At 39.0% G+C, this 14,378-nt stretch overlaps 1 protein-coding gene across 1 annotated transcript in view; it reads left to right on the forward strand.

Moving 5' to 3' along the window:
* Positions 1–14,378, forward strand: part of TEX26 (testis expressed 26) — a 118,393-nt gene that overhangs the window by 45,167 nt on the left and 58,848 nt on the right. Inside the window, exons 3-4 of the mRNA XM_078655999.1 lie at positions 178–262; positions 7,723–7,885. Of these exons, the coding sequence (XP_078512125.1) occupies positions 178–262; positions 7,723–7,885 (248 nt within the window). The remainder of the gene's footprint in view (positions 1–177; positions 263–7,722; positions 7,886–14,378) is intronic.

Below are 14,378 nucleotides of genomic sequence, written 5' to 3' on the forward strand. Positions count from 1 at the left end.
TAAAACTTTGTTCAATATCAGAGATGTTGTTAGTTTTATGCTACTACCCCGCGATCTCATCTTACTGTAAATGGTTCCCATGTAGTGACCAATGTGAAACTAGATTGTTGACTGCTGTATCACTTCTTTTGTATGGTAAAGATTTAATTAGTGCTGAATGTCTCTACTTTACTTCAGAGTCTGAGCTGTGCTGGGAACCTTATGAAACAACAGTGGCTCGGGTGTACACACCAAAGGCATGCCCGCTGGTCAATGGACTACGGTGAGTGCAGATGTGTGAAAAAAGATGCATAATAAGTGAAGGTATTTAGATGGCTGTAAGCTTTCTTGAAATTGTGGTAGTTCTCATTGTGGAATTCAAGAGCGAATGAAGTTAGTGGAAGGAATGGAATTAGACCCTTGGATTCTGTAGATGAGGACTGTGACAAGGTATCTGGAGAAAAAATGGTGTGTGGGGATTGCAGGAAAGTAGATAATCTTGTTTGTGAAAGAGTTGTCCATAAGGTAACAAAGGGACATGCCATCTTGAGTGGCTGTAACACTGCTAAGTTATCCAGTTTTACACGAACGATGCAGTCCCAACAGTACAGTCGCCAACTATTAAAAATGTCAAGACTAAGGGCCTGATTCTGATGCGGTTAGGAAGGCCTCCTAACAGCATTTTCTTCGTCTAGATCGGATTGGGAATGTGTCCTTCCAAGCGACTCGGAAAGATTTCCAACCGACCGAGTATGATGCGAGTTAGGCATTAGGAATATCCCAATCCAAACTAGACGGCATTTGGAATGACCAAGCCATACAAAGCAGAATTGTACGTCTCTATGGGACGCGTTTCCATATGACCGAGTACGATGCTGGATTTGGACAACCTTTCCAAATCATGCCGTCCGACTCGAATCAGCAGTTGGAATCAGACTCTGGGGGCCCATAGTGGGCACCTGGAGCCTTCCCAATCAGGCCTGTGGTGGTACACATTGATCTTCCCTTACCAGCCATGCACAGTGCGGCAGACACCAGGGAGTGCCCGCCACAGGGTGCCTGATTTTCTCCAATAGGAACAATAGGAGTCCAACAAAATCATATCTGGAAGCATCCAGAAGCATCGTACTCGGACGGTTGGACTCTCCTGATCTGATTCGGTTGAAACCCATTCCCAATTCCATTCGGTTGGGACGCTTTCCAAACCGCATCAGAATCGGGCCCTTAGAAAGGAAGACAAAAAGTATGTGCTAAAGTGAATAAAAGATTTTGCTGAACATCCAGGCCTCAATCCTAGATTCCAAGGCTTCATTTATTTCCCAAAAAATTGAATGTTCAGCTACTGTTAATGATCAAGTCAAAGGCTTCCCTTGTTGTTGAGAACTGTCAGATATTAGAGATAGGTGACATTTATGTACAGGATTGCTGTGTCCAGGGCACATTCCCCTTCGCCAATATCTTCATAGGTCTTCAGGAGGATTTCCCTAGTTGTTTATATAGCAAATCTGGTTCACTGATAGAATATCGATGCCCAAAATATTCCCATACACAAATACTGATGTTAAAATATCGATGTCAAAAATATCGACATCCTATATTTAAAATTGGAAGTACAAAGATATGATGTAAAAAATATAGATGTACAAAATATTGATTTTGTATTTAAATAAATGTTAAATATATTAAATAATAAAATTAACTTAGAATGATTTAGATTTAATATACATTTTAACAAATATAATAAAATATATGTAATTTAAATGTAAACATTATTTAAACATACATATATAAAATGTATAAATATAGATATAGATATATATATAGATAGATATCCATTTCCTTTAAAACAATTAATAAACTATTAATTTTAATTTATTATATAATTTTATAAATATATAACAATTTACAAATAAATATATATATATATATTTACATACACTGATAACATAAAATCTAATAAAAACATTATATTATAAATTAAAACATAAAAATATGTAATACTCTTTAACATTACATTTTGCACTTCATTGAGTGCAACAGTAGTGAAAGTGTTGGATAGCGGAGTGGAAAACATTACTATTCCCACTCCAGAGAATGCAACAGTAGGTAAAGTGTTGGATAGCGGAGGGGTAAAAATTACTATTTCCACTCCAGTGGGTGCAACAGTAGGGAAAGAGTTAGATAGCGGAGAGGTAAAAATTACTATTCCCACTCCAGTGGGTGCAACAGTAGGGAAAATGTTGAATAGCGGATGAGTAAAATTTACTATTCCCACTTCAGTGGGTGCAACAGTAGGGAAAGTGTTGGATAGCGGAGAGGTAAAAATTACTATTCCCACTCCATTGGGTGCAACAGTAGGGAATGTGTTGGCTAGCGGATGGGTACAAATTACTATTCCCACTCCAGTGGGTGCAACAGTAGGGAAAGTGTTGCGTAGCGAAGGGGTCAAAATTGCTATTCCCACTCCAGTGAGTGCAACAGTAGGGAAAGTGTTGGATAGCGGAGTGGTAACAATTACTATTCTCACTCTATTTTGTGCAACAGTAGGTAAAGTGTTGGATAGCAGAGTGGTTAAAATTAGTATTTCCACTGGAGACATTTCAAAATTAAATTAACAACAACACAAAAGATTAAAAAAACGAAAAATACAACATATATAAAAGTTTTAAATATTACAAAAGATAGAAACAGATTAGAATGTTAAAAAAATCTAATAAATACCTAGAATGATTATTTAAAAAACATCAAAAATAATTTAAAAACAAAAAACTATTTATTAATAGAATTTTTTAATAAAAACATTGATTATTACATAGTGCAATATTTTGTATTTCCTACCCTATAACAGCACACAATTCATAACCCCATTTACCTTTTTTTTAAATGTACCTCTATAATTAACATAATTAATTAACAATTAAATAAATATTATTAACAATGTTTTTTAAACCAATGAACATGTATTTACTCCCCAAACGTTACCCTTATAAACCAAAACACGCACACAAAATAACTATAAACACTTACCATAAATATTTATCAATTGATAAATTAATATTATTAATCAACTAATCATTAGTTAATTAATTAAACATAAATTACTTTCCACCCTCAACCCCAGTAAACACCACAGCCCCCACCTAAAAACCATTACACAATTCCATAACTGATTTTATATTAATAAATTAATATAAATTAATAACTTATTAATTAATTTAAAATAATTCACTTCCCACCCTTTCCACTATAAACCCCACAACTTACATACAACATTAATTACACAATAGCCATATTTTAATTTTATTTTTTAATTAGCATTAATTAGCATACAATTATTAATTATTTATAAATAAATTACTTCCCACCCTATTCTCCTATAAACCCCACCACCCACTCCTACAAAAATGACACAAATTACATAATTAATTACAAATTAGTTAATAAAAATTAACAACCAAATAATAAATATGCAATAATAAAATAACTCTCACAATTAACACTTTACAATATAAATTAAAAAATGAATAAATACAAAATATGAATACAAGTATTATAATTAAATTACTTTCCACCCTATCCCCTTAAAAACCCACATCCTTCTACTAAAAAAATGACACAATTAACATAGTTGGCAGTTAATTAATTAAGAACAATTATCAGCCAATTAATAAATAATTAATAATAAATTAATTCCCACTATAAAATGTAAGTTAAAAAAAATACTAATACTATAAAAGGATAATTAATTTATTATAATTAAATTACTTCTCACCCTATTCCGCGATAAACCCACAACCCGCTCCAGAACTTAAAAACGCAAAATTTTATTTGGATAAAATTAATAACTACTAAAAATGTAACACATATATTAAAAAACAAAACAAATTCTTTTATGAAAAAATAGATCACATACTTTTAAAATACATACTAAAATACATAATACTAATGAAAACATCGACATTTTAAACAACTATATTTTTGCAAATGATATCAACAACTTCGATATTTACATAAACGATATTTCTTACCTGCAAGTCGATATTCTTGACCACGATATTCTTGCTGTCGATATTTCTGTATCACGATATTTAAAACTCAATATTTGTGTTTGTTGACATTTTAAACTCGATATTCTGTCTGTGCACCAATTCTGTGGAGAACTAGTTGACTTACAATTTTGCCCTGATGAAGCCTTTGCAAGGCGAAACAACGTTGGCTGTATGTTTAAAGTGTGGTTGAAGAAATTAGAATAAAGAATATCCTACCACATTGACGAGGACCTAGGATGTTTGCTAACAGCTTTTCCATAATCAACTGTATTTGTTGCCTCTCTGTTTTTTTTTAAGTTTACTCATTTCTTCAGTGAACTGAAAAATGTAATTTTTATTCAAATCTGTATTCACAAATGATTCTGTAACTTCCAGGAAATGTTATTCTCCCAGAATGAATATAGCATGTTACTACGCATGCTATCACATTGCCTTCCTTTAAAATGCATTTGCGTTGTTAGACTGCGATACCTTTACATCACAAGTCATTAGATCGACTTTTTGTAGGGGACACGTTGGACTTAGGAATAGCATAATTTACTATTCCAACTCCAGCCTGCGCAACAGTAGGGAAGGTGTTGGAATAATCAATTTTACTCTTCCTTATGTTAGAGCCCCCCCTACAGCAAGTCGATCTAATGACTTTCGTTGTAAAGGCATCGCGTTCTTACAACTAAGTTGTTGTAACAATCACGTTGTAAAGGAACTGCGATGTGATTACTGTGCTGTACACGCTGTCTCCCCCCAACAATTTACCTGTTCGGCAACCTCAACCAATGACAGTGCAACTCTTATGATGTAGTAAACCTATCCCAGTGCGGCTTTAACCCAACTGACCAATCGCTGCGCAACACACTGTGCCGTCAATCTTGCTCCTCGCAGCTGCTCACCCTCCTTCACAATCTTCTCCTGCAGGTTTTTCTCTAGGCAAAATAACAATACAGTGCAAGCAACAAATAAAACTGTCTGCTCCACTAAAGGATATTTACCCTCACAAGGTAACTAAACTTTTCTATACTCTTTCGCTTCAAATGAAATCTCGACCACTGGGATTTCCCCTTTAATTGATTAAGTTATTCCCTGTGCACCTGAGATCAACCATACCAACCGTTTACCACTAACACACAAAGAGAACCCATACCATGGTGTTGTTGACGAAGTCTCATGACCAACACTACAACACAGCAGACAACTTGCTCAGTGTCTTCTACACTGAGACAAACCATTGGTAAATATCTTGAGATCTTAGGCCACGACGGGTCCGTTCACAACTTAAACTTTTCACAAAAGTACCACATTTATACATGTACTTTACCTATGTGGACTTTAACTCTCATAGGCCGATGCAGATTTTTGATAAGGCATTGTTCATACCAAGATCTCCTTTGGCTAGTAGTGCCACTAATAGTCCTTTGGTAAATAACTTAAATGTTTTAGCTGATGCACATATTCCTGAAAGGCAAACTAAAACTAATGCTGAAGCATCTTCCCACCATGGGTCTATTGCAACTAACGCCTCTCTTACTATGATACCTTCTTTGACTATAACTCCACCTGTTTCTTCTGATAGCAGTCTTTCCAAATTAGCTAATCTAGATATAGCCACTTTATTAAGAGCACAATTTCATCAGTAAACGTTAATAAACAACATGTTCATAAGAAATAGTGCAACTCATTTATATGCATTAGTATTGCTTTGTATGTATGTTTTCTTCATCTTGTGTTTTAAAGCATGCTTTATGGTGCTTCTACTATACTTGTCTCAGTTTCATGTGTCATTGTCTAACGTGTGCAAATTGCATTTTCAGCTTTTCATGTCTTTAATAAGTAAATGTGTTGTGTATTATGATTTTTCAAGTCTTGTGTCATCAGGACACATAGCATTTGCGTCCCCTTCTCTATTATAATACCAAAAACAATACCATTGTGTCCCGGGGGCGCACAAAGCAGGCACACATGTCTTTTGTGCTCCAGGGGCTCAATGTATAATACGGCGCCTGGTGTAAATTATTTTGGCTAACATTTTCACTAACTGTACTGTTTTTTGCACTGCATTTTATTACTAAGCTGCAGGTAGATATAAAACTGAGAGCTAAAATTGAGCATGTCACTACAATTAGTGATCAACATGTAATTTTCTCTCTTAAGGCTATGCTCGATAATTAACACTAGCACCAATCTTGAAATAAGGCCTTTAGTTTCAAAGTATTTGTAAAATAAAGCCAGTGTGGCAAATTCTCTTCTGGGCAACAAGGATGGAGCTATGTACAGAGTGTGCAGTTACACATGTGAAAATGTATTAGCACAAACAATCCAGCTCCCACAGAAAACTCCATGGACGAAGGCACGGACACGAGGTAATCAAGATGTGGCAGATATTTATTTCTCAGGTCCACCCTCAACCCCTGAGATAAGAGATACGCGTTTCGGCTTTCAGGAAGCCTTTTTCAATCTATATATCATGTTTTTCCCCACAGGAAAGAAATTCCCCTGGGCAATGCCCCTCCTGTACAACTCCAACAATTTTGCAGGTGTTCTCTCCCAGCGGACCAGTTGGAAATGTATTTATGCCTGGCTTCGAAATTAGTCAATCTTTTGACTGTTGCCATGGTAATAGTGGGTCATAGAGAAGTTTGTGATTACTCACAAACTTAAGTTTGTTGCTGTTCCCAAACAACTCCCTTCTCCTGATTTACTCATGCACAGAATTACATCATACTGAAGTTATATTGTGCATAGGTAAATGTAGTTGTAAGTGGATATTACACCTTCATGGAGTCCTCTTCAAACCAGTCCTGAACTATGTAACTATGCGGGTGCTCATTCCCCTGACAGCTGTACCACACTAAATGCAGATGCTTTTTATGTGAAATGCACATAAATATATATTTATATAGAAAGTATGTTTTCCCTGTTTCTCCCCCAGTGGGTTTGGATTTACATCAGTGCTGGGTGGACTCCATACTAGTGGAGAGGTCTTGTTTCAGCACCAGGTGCTGTCAATATAGTGTCCACGTTGAGGACCATTCCAAGGCCCATCATTGAAAATTTCTTCTTATGGCGTAAATGTAGGTAACTGCATGTGTGGCTGCATGAAGCTTTGATGCACCATGCTCCTCCATGCTTTCAAGTCAAATGTACTGCTTCCAGTTGACCCCCATATAGACCAAACTAGAATCAATACTATTTCAAGGAAACACTTGTATAGAGCACAAGAACCCTTATGCTAATCAGGGCACTCCACAACCTTATCAGGTGCTCACAGTACGATATAAAGGATACATATTAAGTAGCTTGACCAACCATAAAGCCCTTTGGGTCTCTCAAGCGGTGTCCAAATGCAAATAATGGCTATTTTGAATGCTCACTGGTTCTGATTCCTTACCTCATACCCTTCTAACCCATGGCTGCGGGGAAACATAGACAATTGTTTTATAAATTTGTTTAGGGTCTAGATTAAGCCATGTGAGCCATTCCCATAGAGATTCCTTTGTTTGATACCAAGGTACCCATTTAAACTGCTAAAATGTTTCTCAATAACACAGCCAAAGTATTACAAATGCCTTTTTGGAAAATGATTGTTACCATTATAGGTAAGTAAACTTTTCATCTGCAGCGTTGAAACATGTTTTAGTTTGATTGGTATTTCAAGCCGCTCCCACCATTGTTGATTCCCCATTTTGTGGTTTTGTAGTCCTAGGTCAACCAAAGGCTATAGATTTCCATATAAACTTGGTGACCCAATCGGATGCACTCTATACAGTGAAGATTTCCAATGGAAACCCTTTTGTAAACCTGAACCAATAAGGGCAGCAACTTCTTCTGGAGTTAGGAACAACAAACCTATTCCAAGCAAAGTAAGGACAAATTTAAAAAGTATTCTTAATTAAATCACTTATGCAAAATGTGTATGTAGTAAAAATTCTAACATTAATTTCATACTGGTACCTTTTTACCTATTGTTCACTGTTGTAAAAAGGGTTTTGGAAAAAAAAAAACAATTATTACTGTTCGTAGAACTTAATTAATCATCCAATATCCTATTTGTACGAAACTAACTTTGAAAGGACCATTGTTTTGTGAAAGATGACCTACATCAACCAAGGTTACAGTGTGTGAGTTCAATCCTTCACATGACTAAGGGATTTCTCCACCTTTTGGCATGATGGGGCCGTTTGTGTTTTAACACCGTTGTTGGACCCTGTGTGTTGGAGTTGCAAGCTCTTATGTTTTTACTTTTATTTGTGTTTAGTCATTCCGACCTTTGCATAGACATGTTAAAAACATTCAATATAGCTTGCAGCTGGTAAGGTAATGGCCAGGGGAGAGCGTTTGAGGCAAAGGGGATAGAGTGCATCTGGACACCGAAGCTTAAGGGAGGAGTGGAGGCAATTACACCTGATTGAAGTGGTTATTAAACCCATGTAAATGTAAATGTAAATGTGTTCATGGAGTGATGAATTTAGATTTAGTTATTCTGGCATTTAATAGTTTGAGTTTTCTTTTAGAATGATCCAAAGGAACAGTGTAGACTATAGATGCCTGTGGTACTGTGTGTATGTGACACTGAGGCGATAGAGAGCCCCAAGCAGTGCACATTATAGTTCATAACTATCAACTCTTGCCCTTCTGCCTGTGCTGGCTTCCCTGGACTGATGGCTAATGACAGGTGATGGAAGAATAGGCATGAGAGTTTCCATCCTTGGGGTTGGGGTGGGGTGGAGTTTATCATGGTCTGGATTTCTTTCCCCAGATTTCTTGTCTTGCTTGTGCCTGTGATCTTGCATGGCCCCTTGTTTAAAAAGTGTGCCCCCTGGATTCTTAATCACATCTGTGGCTAACAGAGCGATTTAGGATGTTCTAATCTTCCTTGATACATTAAGAAATGTTGCAACTTTCTGTGGAATTTCCATATGATAGTCTCCCAGGAGTCATGGCAGGGTTTCTTTTGGTCTTCCATGTGCCTTTACCTTATCAAGTTCTCTAGGTAGGTGTTCCTGCTTTCGCTTTCAAAGAGGACATGAGCAATGTTTTTCACTGAGTTCACCTTGTAGAGTGAGTTTGGGTGTGAATTCCTGTGCCATCTGTAGCTTTGCTCCTCTTGGGATTCCAAAAGGGTCAGTCTTCCTAGCTCAAAACGTCTGCACTCCTCCCTGTCTTGCAGATCAGTCAGGTATGGCTGCAGTTGTAGACAGGTTTAATTGATTCCATCCCTGGTATGTTGTTTTTCCATCTGCCTTTTCTTGCCATTCCTTTTGGATACATTTTAAGTATGTTTTTCAGTAAGGCATTGTGAGACACTGACCTTTGAGGGAAGCATCGGGCAATGCACAACATATATGGGAGATTCAGTTTCCTTGCTTCTTGCGCTGTTCACTCTTTTTGATTACTTTTCAGCATTTGTCAATCAAATGGGATGAGGAATGCTTGGTAGCATAGCTCATACGTTTTTTCCAGCACTGTAGCTCATTCAGTATAAGTGTATAGTCTGCTTGAAGAGCTGCCAATGGAGAGGATTATGGGATCTGAATCAGGGATTTCGATAGTTTCCTCTTCTTTGTTCCTATCTCTGATGTGTTTAGAATTGTTCTCCATTGCTGACCATACTTCTGCTCTTTATATGGAAATCAAGTATTTTTTTTATTTTTCTTAAGTTTGAGATTTAAAATAGTATCCCATCTTCAAAGCAGTGAGTGAAGCAGGTACTTACCTTATCGATCACATGTGTCTTTTCGAGATTACTTTTCTATGTGAAGTTTCCAGGAGCCCGATGAAGCTATGGTTACACCCAGGTAGGTGAAGGTCTTTCGTTTGGTCATCACTCCAGGTAAAATTGTGTGGTACTCAGTTTCACATTTTGGGGACTCCAGAACATGATCTTACTTTTTTCCTTGTTGCTCATGATGCTGTTTGTGTTTTTCAAAAATTATCTGTATGACACAGTATTTTTTTTAAATGTAAGCCTTGGTAAAATTAAAGGCCTGGAGGTTTAGACTGTCCCAGCAAGACTGCTGTGGGCTTTCTTTGAGTTGGAGCGACTCATCCCAGACTTGAAATATGAGCATGTAAGTAAGTATAATTACATCAATCGTATCTCCACCCTGGGTATCTTTATACAACACCCACTGACTGTTACAAGCACTCATTCCTCCAGTTTTAAGGGGTTGTTTAAATGATAACATTGTATGGTAATATAGGATTTCGGCAAAGTTATGCGTTGGTCTTTGGAAAGTGTACACAAGATGTAACTGAATGGTAGATGTTCCTGCATATCATGTCTGCAATTTTTTAAAGAAAAAAAACATTAAACATTTGTTTAAAAGAACGTGAGAGTAAAAAAACCACAAGCAATCTGAGTGCCACATGTGTAAGATTTGAGTCTGAATTTCTAAGTCATTTTGCGTCATCTCTGCAATTCATGTTTCAGATACCTCCCTACTGCTTAAGATTTTCCTTAAAGAGGCTAGTCGTCACAATGCCACCAGGCATTAGACCAAGCAGGCTTAGCAGTAGTGAGCTGCTGAGGGCACCTGCATCAATAGTGGAGTTCCTGTAAGGCCTAAACATTTTGGCACTATGATCCACATTCGTGAGATGGCATATCCCTGCTTCAAATATTTGAAAGGAAGTTATCAAATCTTTAGACCGAGCTCTCTTTTTGGAAAGAGGAATGATTGTGAACCAGTACAGGAATCACTAATAATGAAATACATGCAATGTGTTTTGTCCCGTCGGGGACTGCTTGTGATAGTTTCACTGTGTGCTATGTTCAATTATTGAATACTTTAAATTATCTAGTAAGAGGCTTTTGACTATTTGATCATTTATTTACACATTCTTTTTACAATTAAACCACAAACCCATGCTGAATCAGCTTGTAAATCTCAATGCATTTGATCCAAGTTGTATATCCAAAGACTAATTTTTTGTATATACTCTGAGTACATTAATCAAGGAAGCAAATATCTCAAAGTTCATTTACAATTCATAGCCCAAGTGGTCAAATGCTAGTAGTAGTCCATATGAGTACTGAACCAACACACTCAATTTAAAACACTGGCATGCCTGTTTCCTACATGACTGCTGCTTGAGCCATTTCGAGTGAAACAAGACAGCAATATAGCGTTTTTCTTCAAACGAGATGCAAACACCGCTATTCTTATCTATGTACATTTCTACTACCTCACTGTACAAAAGCCTGCAATGCTCCGCTCAGGTTACTGCAACTTTGCTACTGTACTGGCGCAGAACTTTTGATAATTGTCCAATTCCACCAGTTCATCATATCAATGACATCGAGATTCTAATCCCAGCTCCACCTATCACTCCACCGAAGATTGTTAAATGAGGTCTCCTTCTAACCGTAAGAACAAAGGACATTTCACAAGGCTGTGGATGACTAAGTGAGATCGTCTTTACCCGAGCAATGGTTGCTTAGATCATACTTACTACTTCCCAACCGGTATCAGCCACCAACATCACAACTACACATGTTGCCCCCAGTATGCCCCCATCACTCCTTTACAGATCTGGCACCAATGCTTTCAGGATCAAATACTCCCCAAATGTGTCCAAACATGCAATGAAAAACCTGTAACACAGGACCTTGAGAGACTTCCCGGAATTTTCTCCCATCCTCACCTCTCTTCCAATATCCCCATTGGACGTACACTCAAATGCTCTTCCCCCCTTTGGCCTCTAAGGCAACCTTTCTATATCCACCTACAACAATGGGGAAAATTATGTTTCAAGACATGACACAATCCTGGCCACTATCAACTTCAGTTATCTCTCCCTCAAGCCCTCTGGCGATCCTCCATGCTCCCCCTCTCCGTCAATTCATAACACCCCTCACTTTTTTTCCTCCCCTTTTGGTCCACTCAGTCAACACGTCTCACCACAGGCTTTCCTACAGTCCGATATGCCTCCCACTACCCATAGCTCACTGCTAACACTAGACCTTGAACATCCCTCCAGCATGCCATTTCCACATAGTTTCTCTCCAACCACCACAAACCAGTATCTTCCCCTCTGGTTGCTGGCGTCTCCCTCTTCTCAGCCATACAGTCAGCCCATACGCCTCCCACCTTACCTCTGACACTCCCTATCCTAACATCTACCAACACCAGATACTAACAACCAGTGCCCCCCACCTGCACCTCAAACCCTCAGAGTCCACCCCCTGAGAGTCCACCCCCATCTTCTCACAATTGCAGAACATAACTGGCATCCGTTTAAAGCTCCTTTCTTGGTTCTCACAACTCTCTCGAAGGATGAACATACTCACTTCGGCTCTATTCCATCTTTTAAAAAAAAAATATTTTTCATTACTATTTTTCAGTTACGTGAGTCACACAACATTTTCTACGTTCACATGTATTTTTATAAATTCCTTTTCAAAATAGATATGTTTACAACAAGAAGAGAAAGACCGTACATGTCAAGTGTGGATTATGGACGTGTGGGTGTATCTGGTGATATGACTGTGCACTCTAACATATCTCCTGGATTTACATCCTTCCTGTGAATTATCCAGCATGTAGAACTACCGGTGCGATTTATTAGCTAGTAACTGAGGATCGAACTGGAGTCGGGTAGGGGGAGTTGGGATGTGCCCAGGCGGGTGCATTTCATGTATAGGCTGTTATGCTGTTAGTGTTATGGGATTGGGTGTGTTGGAAGATGCGGCAGTACCTGCGAGAATGGCTGTAGTTTCCGGTATTTGTGTGGGGTTTTGGGGGTCTAAAGATGACAGAGGATCTGTACGAGGTCTGGTAGGCAACCGAGGGTACCGAAGGTGGTTTGTTATGTGTTATCTGTTGCCTGAATTGGTGCAGAAGTGGGCCCATTCTGTAGATATGTGGCGCTTGCATAACCCCCTCACCTCTTCCTTTCTGATCGCATCCTCTTCTGCTACTTCCCATTTGGTAACTGCTCCTATCCAGGTGCCAGTGAAGGTACTGTCAGGGTTCTCCAATGCATAGCTATCCCTCTTTTTGCCAGCAATATAGCCTGTGATGTAAAGTGTGTTTGAACTTTGTGGTGTTTTCAACGCCGACACACCCCTAGTGCACTGGCCTCCCGTGTGTTCATATCTGTTAGTCCTGTGACTTCCTGTAATGTCTCATGTATTGAGTTCCAGTAAGGTTGTATGATGGGGCAGCTCCAAAACATACAGTTGGAACGCTGCGTCGGAAGCCTGATATCAGGGTATTAAAACTACGTGTCTGGCTAGAATCGGTGGAGGCGTGCCATTGTTAGGTATGCGAATGGTAGGATATAGAATTGTATATTTTTTAAATGTGCATTTTGGGATACTTTCTTCGGATATTCATATGCGAGTTCCCACTCTTTATCGTGTAGTGGTCGTCTAGCTCCTCTTCCCAAACATGTCGTAATGATCTAGCAGTTTGGCTGTGAGTTCTCATATGGATTTGTTAAACCAAGTAAGCAGGTGACGACCAGCGCCCATATGGAGAATGGTGTGTAGCACCATATATGTTGCGGGTTTCCATTCAGACAAGTCCTAGAGCAAACGGCAACTTGAGATCATTTACCTATGGAGAAGGAATTGTCCGGAGGGGAGACTGCTGTCCTCCACCAGTTGATCGAATAGACGTATCTGTCCATCCTTGAATAGGGAGTCCATCTTGAGAAGTGAGTGGTCTGTCCATGTTTGCAACATTCGTGTTGTGTAGAATCCCTCGTTTCTGGGTAATGCGACTAGTGGCAGCAACGGGGTGTAGAGTGGTACTCCTAGGGATATGTGGTGTGTCCTTTGCAAGCAGGTTTGGGCCACAGTTACTTGCAATGGGTATGTCGACATGGGTCAGGTGCCAGGTAGAAGCAATCGGCGTAGTGCGGTGGTGGAATTGGTCTAGCCTCTGAAGTAGTTTCCCCCAGGTGACGTTCTGCTGTCCAGTGAGACAGCCACTGCAGTTGTGTGGCTAGGAAGTACGCTTTGAAGGATGCAGGCCCCAAGCCCCAACGGTCTGTCGGAAGTTGCAGTTTAGCCAAGGCAACCCTGTGTCAGCCATTATCCCAGATAAGGGATAATGGATGAGTATGAGTCCAGTTCCCGGAAAAAGGGTTGGGGGATGACCGGGATGTTAGTGGAGTGATATAGTAGTCGGGGTACTAATATTATTTTAGCCAAAGACACTCTTCTGATTAGTGTCAGGGTGAGAGTCTTCCAGAATCCCAATCCCACTGCCGCTCTTATCCCTGCCAATGCCTAACGATGGTTGCCCTCGTATAAATCGGTAGTGGAGTGGTACAATTTGACTCCTAAGTACCAGTGGCTGTGTGCGTAACAGGTAAGATCCCAGCCACCCATGCAGATCCTCTGGA

Source organism: Lissotriton helveticus, chromosome 8 (assembly GCF_964261635.1).
Source record: "Lissotriton helveticus chromosome 8, aLisHel1.1, whole genome shotgun sequence".
Lineage (NCBI taxonomy): Eukaryota > Metazoa > Chordata > Amphibia > Caudata > Salamandridae > Lissotriton > Lissotriton helveticus.